The sequence below is a fragment of the Nannobrachium achirus genome (assembly GCF_963921795.1).
Source record: "Nannobrachium achirus genome assembly, chromosome: 20".
NCBI classification, from domain to species: domain Eukaryota; kingdom Metazoa; phylum Chordata; class Actinopteri; order Myctophiformes; family Myctophidae; genus Nannobrachium; species Nannobrachium achirus.
The window spans coordinates 1,136,181-1,151,180 of NC_137827.1; the positions used below are offsets into that span (position 1 = coordinate 1,136,181).

The 15,000-nt window shown below is 45.8% G+C and overlaps 1 protein-coding gene across 1 annotated transcript in view; it reads left to right on the forward strand.

Moving 5' to 3' along the window:
• nrxn3a (neurexin 3a) overlaps nt 1-15,000 on the forward strand; it is a gene marked incomplete at both ends in the record, with an annotated part of 301,509 nt that overhangs the window by 194,794 nt on the left and 91,715 nt on the right. Inside the window, 1 exon segment of the mRNA XM_080750273.1 lies at nt 4,583-4,702. Coding sequence (XP_080606399.1) covers nt 4,583-4,702 — 120 coding nt within the window.

Sequence of the window (15,000 nt, forward strand, 5' to 3'; positions counted from 1 at the left end):
CATCAAAAGCATAGAGAACATTGTTACAGTACCTCCTCTTGCTGTTATCAAACCCTCCCCAGATGTAGACGGCTTTTTCAATCAGCACAGCTGTGTGGCCCTGGCGCCTGGAGCGAACCTTGCGGCCTCCTCTTCCAGGTTTCTCTGGAGTCAACTTCACCCAGCGCAAAGACACAGTGTTGAAGACGAGCACATCAATCTGAGCCTCGTTGACGGAGCTTCTGGAATTTGTGAAGAAATAAAGCCGGTGTCCGACCGCTACGGTTCGACCAACTCTCTGATCTTCTCCGCTCGGTCTGGCCACCGTCCAATGAAGCATCTTTATAAGGGTTTTCTGCCTCCTCGGTCTTCTAGTCCTTCACCGCAGCAACTGTCCTCTAGCTCCTCCCCCAGCAGCTTATATAGACTATAACCAGAGCCCAGGTGTGATGTCACACGCCGCACAAACTGTTGTCATGACACATTTATCTACGAATCCTTTCCTGGGAATCCGTTTAGTCAAAACAAGCTTTTTCAACGGACCATAACTAAAGAACAGATGATTGCGGTTTTTCTTTTCCCGGCGAAAGAAGAAAAGTGATCGCTGAATGTTCCAAACAGTGTGTTTACATGGTGCTCACATGGTGAGCAGTAAGTCGTTTTGATTAAAAGCATCTGCTAAATGCCTGAATTGCAAATTGATGGTGAAATCCATGGCTTTGTGAAATCATGTAAGAACAATGAAAACCCTGAATGAATGAACACCTGGCAGTGAATGAATCAAAGCTATCCTCTGTAACTTTTCCAATAAAACTAATCTTAAAACTATTAAATCTCTAAAGTTTTAGAACACCAACTCCGTTAATTTCAGCCCCTAAAGCCTTCTGTAAATACGTTTTCTATGATCCTGGCCGGGGACCGGATTTCGCGGCAAAATTACGTCATCTGCATCTTCCATATACGTTGGCCAATCACAGCGCGGATCATACACTACCGGCCAATCACAGCGCATCTTGCCGTCTCTTCAGGAAGTAGCTTGCCTCAGCAACAGTGTTTACGCTGGTGTTGGAGTCTTGCCTGTAACTCCCCAACGCCTGGTCGCAGAGGGACATGAGACCCCTCTACGGATACGTATCGGCGAGGTGGAGGCGGTCTGTTTGTGGCCCCGCTCCGGTGGTCCGCAGCGACCCCGGGCGAAACACGGCCGGAAAAAGCAATACCGCTACTGACCAGTAGTTGAGCAACTTCCATAGTATAGCTTTAAGTGACTTCTGAAGCCTGGCTGCAGCCTTCTCTTCCTGTCAGGTTAACACTGAAATATATTAAAATATATATATATAGAATATCCCTTTAACACTGAAATAGAATCCCTTGTTCTTGAAAAAATAAATCACACCCATGTGAACTGAACTAGTTTTACGTTACTGGAGTATTTTCCATTTCCACTACTTTTACTTCTACTCCACTACATTTATTTGACGACATGAGTTACTCTGTGGATATTGTTTTTATCCTAAACCACTTCAGCCCTGAATATATTTTGGCCATTTGAAAATAGTCGATCTACAAGCTCACAATGTGTCGCATTGTGAGCTTGTAGGCTTGTAGATTGGACATTCTGCACAATGAATACTTTCTACTTTTGATACTTTAAGTGCATGTTGACACCAACAGGCTACTTTTGTACTTTTACTCAATACATTTTGAATGCCAGACTTGTACTGTAACAGAGTTATTTCTACTCTTACTGTAGTAAGACTTGGACACTGGTGTGTACGTACGTGCACATATGTGCACATGAAGGTGAAGTTAGACGCATTGTGACATGATGTAACCTATGTGTAGGTAGAGCAGCCACACACACACACACACACACACACACACACACACACACACACACACACACACACACACACACACACACACACACACACACACACACACACACACACACGTGCTGTGATTCAGACTGTGGTTGATGGCCATAGATTGGTCAGAGTAATTAGCTGTAATTAAAGTGTCTACGTGTAAAATCTATCGAGAGTCCTGTGAGCAGCGGGCGTCTCCCCTGATCAATGAAGCTGATCAGACGGATGTTTAAAAGATATTGATCCTGCAGAAGACTGATTGTTACCTCTGATTGACACCTGTCCTGGGTGTTTGATGAGTTGTCATGACAGCTTCTGATTACCAAACGGTTTTACCCCCCAAATGAAATCAGACTGCCAAAGACGAGATGTCTGGTCGTTTGTTTTTAGTCCGAGGGCTATATGTCCTTTTAAGGCTTTTACCCAGCATGCTTTGCGGCTGGTTGTTGTTAAGTAAGAAGAGGAAGTAGACCGGTTGTAAAGAGAGATGAAAAAAGTAAATAACAGTAAAGCCATTCTACTCAGTATAAAACAGCTGTGAAATATTGTCAAAATATGGCTGTAAGTGAAATATCATGTGATAAATTACCTGGAATCAGGCATGGTATAGACTGGTATACTCGCTGATACCGATACCAGCGTTTTGGGGATTCTGGGCAGTTTTTCAGATACTGGCATCGAAAGAGGCTGAAAGACCTGAAGAATTCCTCCAAGGAAACAAAGAATGTTTTAAAGGTGAAGTTAGAACTCACTCCTTTAAAGGTGAGGTTATAGAACACTCCTTTAAGGGTGAGGTTATAGAACACTCCTTTATAGGTGAGGTTATAGAACACTCCTTTATAGGTGAGGTTATAGAACACTCCTTTATAGGTGAGGTTATAGAACACTCCTTTATAGGTGAGGTTATAGAACACTCCTTTATAGGTGAGGTTATAGAACACTCCTTTATAGGTGAGGTTATAGAACACTCCTTTATAGGTGAGGTTATAGAACACTCCTTTATAGGTGAGGTTATAGAACACTCCTTTATAGGTGAGGTTATAGAACACTCCTTTATAGGTGAGGTTATAGAACACTCCTTTAAGGGTGAAGTTAGAACACTCCTTTAAAGGTGAAGTTAGAACTCACTCCTTCAGAGGTCCGGTGCCAAGCAGCACATCGTGTCACTTTGTCACCTGCCTGGGTCAACGGTCCCATGGGCAAGGCACTGGCAGCTCTATCTAGGACTCTGATCCTGTGTGTGTGTGTGTGTGTGTGTGTGTGTGTGTGTGTGTGTGTGTTTGTGTGTGTGTGTGTGTGTGTGTGTGTGTGTGTGTGTGTGTGTGTGTGTGTGTGTGTGTGTGTGTGTGTGTGTGTGTGTGTGTGTGTGTGTGTGTGTGTGTGTGTGTGTGTGTGTGTGTTGCGTGCTATGCCAATGTGTGTCCATTTTGTCTCACCTATTTTGGTCAATTTCAACCCGACCTTCAAATCACAGACAAGAGATTCTGTGTGTGTGTGTGTGTGTGTGTGTGTGTGTGTGTGTGTGTGTGTGTGTGTGTGTGTGTGTGTGTGTGTGTGTGTGTGTGTGTGTGTGTGTGTGTGTGTGTGTGTGTGTGTGTGTGTGTGTGTGTGTGTGTGCGCGTGTGTGCATGTGTGTGTTGCGTGCTATGCCAATGTGTGTCTTTGTGACTTTGAACAATGAAGCCAGTAATTACTTTTCCTCTAGAAGCGAAAATCAATTATACAAAACAATACAATTAATTATAATTATAATAAATGTAAATGTATTGATTCATAAATGACCTTGTGCCCTTATTCATGTAAGTATGAACACATTCCTCATCCTGTATTGATAAATAATCATAACATTATGATACCTCAACAACCATAATGTAATCTTATAATACACCAGTCCTGTGCACACTCACAGTGTATGAGGGATTGAATGTAGGAGTCTCAGGAGTAATGTTGGAGAACCCAGACCGGTGCCCGCTAGGGATGTTAATCGACGCATTATTTGCGAATCGACGTGTCGACACGAATCGACACGTCGATCGACTTTTTTCACTTTTTTCCGCTAAGCAGCAGCTGAGAGAAGAGCACAACGGCGCATTACTTTAAGCAGCACAACTTGCAGCTGCACCCATCAGAACTTGCATCAAAGCCCTAATAATAATTATAATAAATAATTGCGTTAGCGTTGCGTTAGCATGGAGTCTGTTCTCTAGAGACTAGAAGTGGAGTGACAAAGTCCATGGAACGTAGTGGGAGTGCTCAGGCTGGCACCCCAGGCTAGTGTATCAAATGTGGAGCTTTCGTTTGCCTCGCTCTCCCTCCCCGACCGCGTCCACGGGTGTGTCGCATTAACGGCGAGTAGTGTATTTTGTGTTGTGTTTTAATGTCAATCTTGACAAAATCACTGCACACGAGGCGACGCTGCCATTAACAAGTGAGCTTTCGTGTCAAGCATGCATGCAGAGGCAGGAGGTAAACAAACACATCCAGTCAGCGACTCAGCGCGCACTGCTATGACGCGTGCCGTGCATCAGACCAGTCCAGCAGTGTTTCTCAAACAGTAGTCCGCGGACCTGACTAGTGCTGCATGCATGCGAATCTGCGATGCATGCATGCACTACACAGACATGCACTCGTCTCTGACACACACACACACACACACCGGTCCTCTCACATTTGAAAAACATTAACGCTTATAACGTTTTTGAACAAGCAATTAAACATGCGTGCGTCTCTCTCAGGTCCCAGCACCACGTGTCAGGAGGACTCCTGTGCCAACATGGGGATCTGCATCCAGCAGTGGGAGAATTACACCTGTGACTGCAGCATGACATCTTATACTGGGACCCAGTGCAACGACCGTGAGTACTGTACCCCCCTCTGTACCCCCCACTACACACACACACTGTTTATACTGGGACCCAGTGCAACGACCGTGAGTACCCCCTCTGTACCCCCTCTGTACCCCCCTATGTACCCCCTCTATACCCCCCACCACACACACACTGTTTATACTGGGACCCAGTGCAACGACCGTGAGTACCCCCTCTGTACCCCCTCTGTACCCCCCTATGTACCCCCTCTATACCCCCCACCACACACACACTGTTTATACTGGGACCCAGTGCAACGACCGTGAGTACCCCCTCTGTACCCCCCTATGTACCCCCTCTATACCCCCCACCACACACACACTGTTTATACTGGGACCCAGTGCAACGACCGTGAGTACTGTACCCCCCTCTGTACCCCCTATGTACCCCCCACCACACACACACTGTTTATACTGGGACCCAGTGCAACGACCGTGAGTACTGTACCCCCCTCTATACCCCCTCTGTACCCCCTCTGTACCCCCTATGTACCCCCCACCACACACACACACTGTTTATACTGGGACCCAGTGCAACGACTGTATGTACCCCCCTCTAACCCTTTGGGTCGGCCACCTTGCTCAGGTATTCTGCCACGGTGTATTCTCTGTTTAGGGCCAAATAGCATTCTAGTTTGCTTTGCTCTTGGGTTGCTTCTCTCCAATGTGTCAGGTAGCTTTCTTTCTGCTGTTTTATAATTTGGTTTAGTCCAGTGAATTGTCTGTCTGGTGGCTCTGCTTGTGTTTGTGTACAGAGTTCCCGGACCAGTTGGCTGAGGGGGCATCTCTCTAGGGTTTCTCTGTGTGTGAGTGCCTTGTTATGAAGTGCATCTGTGTCACTTTCTTTTAAGTGGTTATAACAGTTGAATGCTCTATTATTATTATTTTGATTATGAGAGGGTATCGTCCTAATTCTGCCCTGAATGCATTATTTGGTGTTTTCCGCTGGATTCTGAGAATTGATTTGCAGAATTATGTGTGCAGGGTCTCTATTTGATGTTTGTCCCATTTTTCAAGGTCTTGGTTTGCGGCTGGTCCCCAGATCTCACAACCATAGAGAGAAATTGGTTCTATCACAGAGTCCAGTATTTTAGCCAGGTTTTTATTGGGATGTCTATTTTGATGTTCCTTTTGATGGCATAGAAAGCCCTTCTTGCCTTGTCTCTCAGGTCTTTTACAGCTTGGTTGAAGTTTCCTGTGCGCGCACACACACACACACACACACACACACACACACACACACACACACACACACACACACACACACACACACACACACACGTTTCTCTTGTTGTTTATGTACACAGCTGTGTTGAATTACATTTTCATGACTTTCTAATGATATGATTATTCATTTCTTCCAGTAAAGTAAAAGTACTTTCAACTTGTACTCAAGTACAGTACCTTGAGTACTTGTGCTATATGTTACTTTGGCGACGCGCCGTGAGCTTGTAGATCTGCTATCCTTGACCGTGTGAAGTGTGGAACGTTGCTTTGAATGTTAGATATGTTTCATCTCTGTGTTGGAGTTGGAGGTTACACATACCATACCTGTTAGATATGTTTCATCTCTGTGTTGGAGTTGGAGGTTACACATACCATACCAGTTAGATATGTTTCATCTCTGTGTTGGAGTTGGAGGTTACACATACCATACCTGTTAGATATGTTTCATCTCTGTGTTGGAGTTGGAGGTTACACATACCATACCAGTTAGATATGTTTCATCTCTGTGTTGGAGTTGGAGGTTACACATACCATACCTGTTAGATATGTTTCATCTCTGTGTTGGAGTTGGAGGTTACACATACCATACCTGTTAGATATGTTTCATCTCTGTGTTGGAGTTGGAGGTTACACATACCATACCTGTTAGATATGTTTCATCTCTGTGTTGGAGTTGGAGGTTACACATACCATACCTGTTAGATATGTTTCATCTCTGTGTTGGAGTTGGAGGTTACACATACCATACCAGTTAGATATGTTTCATCTCTGTGTTGGAGTTGGAGGTTACACATACCATACCTGTTAGATATGTTTCATCTCTGTGTTGGAGTTGGAGGTTACACATACCATACCTGTTAGATATGTTTCATCTCTGTGTTGGAGTTGGAGGTTACACATACCATACCTGTTAGATATGTTTCATCTCTGTGTTGGAGTTGGAGGTTACACATACCATACCTGTTAGATATGTTTCATCTCTGTGTTGGAGTTGGAGGTTACACATACCATACCAGTTAGATATGTTTCATCTCTGTGTTGGAGTTGGAGGTTACACATACCATACCATGTTAGATATCGTCACCTTATTAAACTAATGGCCTAAGTCATTTTTTCAAGGTTTTCAGGAAACACAAAAAACTGTGCCAAATGTAGAATATATTATATTTCTTAATTATTTCAATTCCAAAAAACATGAAAAAATATGACTATTGACATACAAATAAAGGTGTATGTCAATCATGTAACATGTAAGGATAAAATGACTTAGGCCAATATCTGAACATGCCATTTTAACGTAGGCAATTATAAACCTTATTTAGGCCAAATTATTTTAGGCAGTAAGTGACTTAGGCAAAAATGTTTTTGTCTGTGAGGGCCCCTAGTAGTCTGTGAGGGCCCACTAGAAGTCTCTGAGGGCCCCTAGTAGTCTGTGAGGGGCCCCTAGTTGTCTGTGAGGGCCCACTAGAAGTCTGTGAGGGCCCCTAGTAGTCTGTGAGGGCCCACTAGAAGTCTGTGAGTGCCCCTAGTAGTCTGTGAGGGCCCACTAGAAGTCTGTGAGGGCCCACTAGAAGTCTGTGAGGGCCCCTAGTAGTCTTTTAGGGCAACTAGTAGTCTATGAGGGCCCACTAGAAGTCTGTGAGGACCCCTAGTAGTCTGTGAGGGCCCCTAGTAGTCTGTGAGGGCCCACTAGAAGTCTGTGAGGGCCAACTAGAAGTCTGTGAGGGCCCCTAGTAGTCTTTGAGGGCAACTAGTAGTCTGTGAGGGCCCACTAGAAGTCTGTGAGGTCCCCTAGTAGTCTGTGAGGGCCCACTAGAAGTCTGCAAGGGCCCCTAGTAGTCTGTGAGGGCCCACTAGAAGTCTGTGAGGGAACCTAGTAGTCTTTGAGGGCCCCTAGTAGTCTTTGAGGGCAACTAGTAGTCTGTGAGGTCCCACTAGAAGTCTGAGGGCCCCTAGTAGTCTGTGAGGGCCCACTAGAAGTCTGTGAGGGACAATTAGAAGTCTGTGAGGGCCCCTAGTAGTCTGTGAGGGCCTACTAGAAGTCTGTGAGGGAACCTAGTAGTCTTTGAGGGCCCCTAGTAGTCTTTGAGGGCAACTAGCAGTCTGTGAGGGCCCCTAGTAGTCTGTGAGGGCCCACTAGAAGTATGTGAGGGCCCCTAGTAGTCTGTGAGGGCCCACTAGAAGTCTCTGAGGGCCAACTAGAAGTCGGTGAAGGCCCCTAGTAGTCTGTGAGGGCCCACTAGAAGTCTGTGAGGGAACCTAGTAGTCTTTGAGGGCCCCTAGTAGTCTGTGAGGGCAACTAGTAGTCTGTGAGGGCCCACTAGAAGTCTGTGAGTGCCCACTAGAAGTCTGTGAGGGCCCCTAGTAGTCTTTGAGGGCAACTAGTAGTCTGTGAGGGCCCACTAGAAGTCTGTGAGGGCCCACTAGAAGTCTGTGAGGGCCCCTCGTAGTCTGTGAGAGCCCACTAGAAGTCTGTGAGGGAACCTAGTAGTCTTTGAGGGCCCCTAGTAGCCTGTGAGAGCCCACTCGAAGTCTGTGAGGGCCCCTAGTAGTCTTTGAGGGCCCCTAGTAGTCTGTGAGAGCCCACTAGAAGTCTGTGAGGGAACCTAGTAGTCTGTGAGGGCAACTAGTAGTCTGTAAGGGCCCACTAGAAGTCTGTGAGGGCCCCTAGTAGTCTGTGAGGGCCCACTAGAAGTCTGGGAGGGCCCACTAGAAGTCTGTGAGTGCCCCTAGTAGTCTGTGAGGGCCCCTAGTAGTCTGTGAGGGCCCACTAGAAGTCTGTGAGGGCCAACTAGAAGTCTGTGAGGGCCCCTAGTAGTCTCTGAGGGCAACTAGTAGTATGCGAGGGCCCACTAGAAGTCTGTGAGGGCCCCTAGTAGTCTGTGAAGTCCCCTAGTAGTCTGTGAGGGCCTACTAGAAGTCTGTGAGGGCCCCTAGTAGTCTGTGAGGGCCCACTAGAAGTTGTTGAGGGCCCCTAGTAGTCTGTGAGGGCCCACTAGAAGTCTGTGAGGGCCCCTAGTAGTCTGTGAGGGCCTACTAGAAGTCTGTAAGGGCCCCTAGTAGTCTATGAGGGCCAACTAGAAGTCTGTGAGGGCCCCTAGAAGTCTGTGAGGGCCCCTAGTAGTCTGTGAGGGCCAACTAGAAGTCTGTGAGGGCCCCTAGTAGTCTGTGAGAGCCCACTAGAAGTCTGTGAGGGCCCCTAGTAGTCTGTGAGGGCAACTAGTAGTCTGTGAGGGCCCACTAGAAGTCTGTGAGGGCCCCTAGTAGTCTGTGAGGGCCCACTAGAAGTTGTTGAGGGCCCCTAGTAGTCTGTGAGGGCCCACTAGAAGTCTGTGAGGGTCCCTAATAGTCTGTGAGGGCCCACTAGAAGTCTGTGAGGGCCCCTAGTAGTCTGTGAGGGCCCCTAGTAGTCTGTGAGGGCAACTATAGTAGTCTGTGAGGGCCCACTAGAAATCTGTGAGGGCCCCTAGTAGTCTGTGAGGGCAACTATAGTAGTCTGTGAGGGCCCACTAGAAGTCTCTGAGGGCCCCTTGTAGTCTGTGAGGGCCCACTAGAAGTCTGTGAGGGCACCCTAGTAGTCTGTGAGGGCCAACTAGAAGTCTGTGAGGGCCCCTAGTAGTCTGTGAGAGCCCACTAGAAGTCTGTGAGGGCCCCTAGTAGTCTGTGAGGGCAACTAGTAGTCTGTGAGGGCCCACTAGAAGTCTGTGAGGGCCCCTAGTAGTCTGTGAGGGCCCACTAGAAGTTGTTGAGGGCCCCTAGTAGTCTGTGAGGGCCCACTAGAAGTCTGTGAGGGTCCCTAATAGTCTGTGAGGGCCCACTAGAAGTCTGTGAGGGCCCCTAGTAGTCTGTGAGGGCCCCTAGTAGTCTGTGAGGGCAACTATAGTAGTCTGTGAGGGCCCACTAGAAATCTGTGAGGGCCCCTAGTAGTCTGTGAGGGCAACTATAGTAGTCTGTGAGGGCCCACTAGAAGTCTCTGAGGGCCCCTTGTAGTCTGTGAGGGCCCACTAGAAGTCTGTGAGGGCACCCTAGTAGTCTGTGAGGGCAAGTAGAAGTCTGTGAGGGCCCCTAGAAGTCTGTGAGGGCAACTAGAAAAGAACATTTCTAAGAAATGTTAAGTGTGCCTCCAGCTCGCTAAGTGTGTGCAACCTTGTATACATAAAACGCTAACCTTTATTACAGTAAAAGTTATAACCAATAGGGGGCAAGGCCTGAACCATGGAAATAACATCTTGAAATGATATGTTTTTGTTTCTTCTCCTGGAAGACGCCATTTTGAAAGGTGTGTTAAAATGGCCTAAGTCACATTTTATTATGACTTAGGCAAAATAAAATGGCCTAAGTCTCGAGTTTGTCTCGTCTTGACATAGGCAATTGTTTTAATAGGGTGTAACAGGAAGGCCTTTTAAGTTGGGACTTCGGCGCTTTTACCAGAGGTGGCAAGCATCATCAGGAGGTGATTTAGGCCAAAAACTCATTTTCGGAAAAAATGACTTAGGCCATTAGTTTAATAAGGTGACGATATGTTTCATCTCTGTGTTGGAGTTGGAGGTTACACATACCATACCTGTTAGATATGTTTCATCTCTGTGTTGGAGTTGGAGGTTACACATACCATACCTGTTAGATATGTTTCATCTCTGTGTTGGAGTTGGAGGTTACACATACCATACCTGTTAGATATGTTTCATCTCTGTGTTGGAGTTGGAGGTTACACATACCATACCTGTTAGATATGTTTCATCTCTGTGTTGGAGTTGGAGGTTACACATACCATACCTGTTAGATATGTTTCATCTCTGTGTTGGAGTTGGAGGTTACACATACCATACCATGTTAGATATGTTTCATCTCTGTGTTGGAGTTGGAGGTTACACATACCATACCTGTTAGATATGTTTCATCTCTGTGTTGGAGTTGGAGGTTACACATACCATACCTGTTAGATATGTTTCATCTCTGTGTTGGAGTTGGAGGTTACACATACCATACCTGTTAGATATGTTTCATCTCTGTGTTGGAGTTGGAGGTTACACATACCATACCTGTTAGATATGTTTCATCTCTGTGTTGGAGTTGGAGGTTACACATACCATACCTGTTAGATATGTTTCATCTCTGTGTTGGAGTTGGAGGTTACACATACCATACCTGTTAGATATGTTTCATCTCTGTGTTGGAGTTGGAGGTTACACATACCATACCTGTTAGATATGTTTCATCTCTGTGTTGGAGTTGGAGGTTACACATACCATACCAGTTAGATATGTTTCATCTCTGTGTTGGAGTTGGAGGTTACACATACCATACCTGTTAGATATGTTTCATCTCTGTGTTGGAGTTGGAGGTTACACATACCATACCAGTTAGATATGTTTCATCTCTGTGTTGGAGTTGGAGGTTACACATACCATACCTGTTAGATATGTTTCATCTCTGTGTTGGAGTTGGAGGTTACACATACCATACCTGTTAGATATGTTTCATCTCTGTGTTGGAGTTGGAGGTTACACATACCATACCTGTTAGATATGTTTCATCTCTGTGTTGGAGTTGGAGGTTACACATACCATACCAGTTAGATATGTTTCATCTCTGTGTTGGAGTTGGAGGTTACACATACCATACCTGTTCATCTCTGTGTTGGAGTTGGAGGTTACACATACCATACCAGTTAGATATGTTTCATCTCTGTGTTGGAGTTGGAGGTTACACATACCATACCAGTTAGATATGTTTCATCTCTGTGTTGGAGTTGGAGGTTACACATACCATACCTGTTAGATATGTTTCATCTCTGTGTTGGAGTTGGAGGTTACACATACCATACCAGTTAGATATGTTTCATCTCTGTGTTGGAGTTGGAGGTTACACATACCATACCTGTTAGATATGTTTCATCTCTGTGTTGGAGTTGGAGGTTACACATACCATACCAGTTAGATATGTTTCATCTCTGTGTTGGAGTTGGAGGTTACACATACCATACCTGTTAGATATGTTTCATCTCTGTGTTGGAGTTGGAGGTTACACATACCATACCTGTTAGATATGTTTCATCTCTGTGTTGGAGTTGGAGGTTACACATACCATACCTGTTAGATATGTTTCATCTCTGTGTTGGAGTTGGAGGTTACACATACCATACCAGTTAGATATGTTTCATCTCTGTGTTGGAGTTGGAGGTTACACATACCATACCTGTTCATCTCTGTGTTGGAGTTGGAGGTTACACATACCATACCAGTTAGATATGTTTCATCTCTGTGTTGGAGTTGGAGGTTACACATACCATACCAGTTAGATATGTTTCATCTCTGTGTTGGAGTTGGAGGTTACACATACCATACCTGTTAGATATGTTTCATCTCTGTGTTGGAGTTGGAGGTTACACATACCATACCTGTTAGATATGTTTCATCTCTGTGTTGGAGTTGGAGGTTACACATACCATACCTGTTAGATATGTTTCATCTCTGTGTTGGAGTTGGAGGTTACACATACCATACCTGTTAGATATGTTTCATCTCTGTGTTGGAGTTGGAGGTTACACATACCATACCTGTTAGATATGTTTCATCTCTGTGTTGGAGTTGGAGGTTACACATACCATACCAGTTAGATATGTTTCATCTCTGTGTTGGAGTTGGAGGTTACACATACCATACCTGTTAGATATGTTTCATCTCTGTGTTGGAGTTGGAGGTTACACATACCATACCAGTTGGCACACTGTCACGTTGTGCACACACACACACACACACACACACACACACACACACACACACACACACACACACACACACACACACACACACACACACACACACACACACACACACACACACACACACACTCATGCACACACAGGACTGAGGTGTGCGTTGGATTGCATCATTGCTGCATCCTAAACAGCAGGTGTTTGGGCAGAGTTCTACTCCAGCACAGCTGCAGTACCTCTGCCGTCCAGGGAGAGGCGCTGTCGGCTGCCATGGTAAAGCACTGCTTTAATAGAATGTTGCCAAAGCTGTTTGGGCCATGGTTTTAATTCACTAGTATAAAGGGTATGCGCGACTGCGCGTGACATCACTGTTGCTGGAAGCTATGTGGGAATGCCTATTGAGTGGCAAAAAACTATTGACAGCCCAAACATCCAAACAGAAAAGTCCTATCTGATTGTACTAAACAAAGTTAAACTCACCAACATTGTGGCTGTACTGAAAGCTGGAATTATCCTCTTTCTATCTGCAAAGTTTTTGTTTCATCCACCATAAGCATGTTATGAGCTACTTTCTGTCAAGACATTCTGTGCAGGTTTTTATTTTTCCAAGTGTCAGAGTTTGGAAGCGCTCGTTTTCAACAACACAACATCCTGCTGCCTCCTGCATTATGTGACATTTAGAAACAGGTGGTATGCAGGACCGTTGAGTGATTTGCAACTACTGACTCCTCTGTGAGGGTCCATGTCTCATACAGCAGTACTGACTCCTCTGTGAGGGTCCATGTCTCATACAGCAGTACTGACAGTGACTCCTCTGTGAGGGTCCATGTCTCATACAGCAGTACTGACTCCTCTGTGAGGGTCCATGTCTCATACAGCAGTACTGACTCCTCTGTGAGGGTCCATGTCTCATACAGCAGTACTGACTCCTCTGTGAGGGTCCATGTCTCATACAGCAGTACTGACTCCTCTGTGAGGGTCCATGTCTCATACAGCAGTACTGACCCCTCTGTGAGGGTCCATGTCTCATACAGCAGTACTGACTCCACTGTGAGGGTCCATGTCTCATACAGCAGTACTGACTCCACTGTGAGGGTCCATGTCTCAGTACTGACTCCTCTGTGAGGGTCCATGTCTCAGTACTGACTCCACTGTGAGGGTCCATGTCTCATACAGCAGTACTGACTCCACTGTGAGGGTCCATGTCTCATACAGCAGTACTGACTCCACTGTGAGGGTCCATGTCTCATACAGCAGTACTGACTCCTCTGTGAGGGTCCATGTCTCATACAGCAGTACTGACTCCTCTGTGAGGGTCCATGTCTCATACAGTAGTACTGACTCCTCTGTGAGGGTCCATGTCTCATACAGCAGTACTGACTCCTCTGTGAGGGTCCATGTCTCAGTACTGACTCCTCTGTGAGGGTCCATGTCTCATACAGCAGTACTGACTCCTCTGTGAGGGTCCATGTCTCAGTACTGACTCCACTGTGAGGGTCCATGTCTCAGTACTGACTCCTCTGTGAGGGTCCATGTCTCATACAGCAGTACTGACTCCTCTGTGAGGGTCCATGTCTCATACAGCAGTACTGACTCCTCTGTGAGGGTCCATGTCTCATACAGCAGTACTGACTCCACTGTGAGGGTCCATGTCTCAGTACTGACTCCACTGTGAGGGTCCATGTCTCATACAGCAGTACTGACTCCTCTGTGAGGGTCCATGTCTCATACAGCAGTACTGACTCCTCTGTGAGGGTCCATGTCTCATACAGTAGTACTGACTCCTCTGTGAGGGTCCATGTCTCAGTACTGACTCCTCTGTGAGGGTCCATGTCTCATATAGCAGTACTGACTCCACTGTGAGGGTCCATGTCTCATTGATTGATTGATTGATTGAAGACTTTATTGTCAGTTTGCATAGGAAAAGGTGCAGTTTCATGACGGTACAGTTCACTGGTACAAGGTCTACTAAAAGGAGATCCTAGAAAAGACTAAGCTTATTTCCATAGGAAACCATTGAAGCATCTCATAACATTGAATGACAGACGGGGATAGAACACAGTACTATGCAGTAGATATAGTAAAAAAATATTAATAAAATTAAATAAGATAAAATAAACGGTGCAAAAAATATATACAGTAGGTAAATACAAAGGAGGGTCAGGTGAGGCTGGGCTAGGTTTGTTATTGCCAGTTGCGAATGGCTGCCGCCTGTAAGGCAAGCTACTTCCTGAAAAGACGGCAAGACGCGCTGTGATTGGCCGGTAGTGTATGATCTGGAGACAACGTATACGGAAGGATGCAGATGACATAATTTTGACGAGAAATCCGGTCCCCAGCCA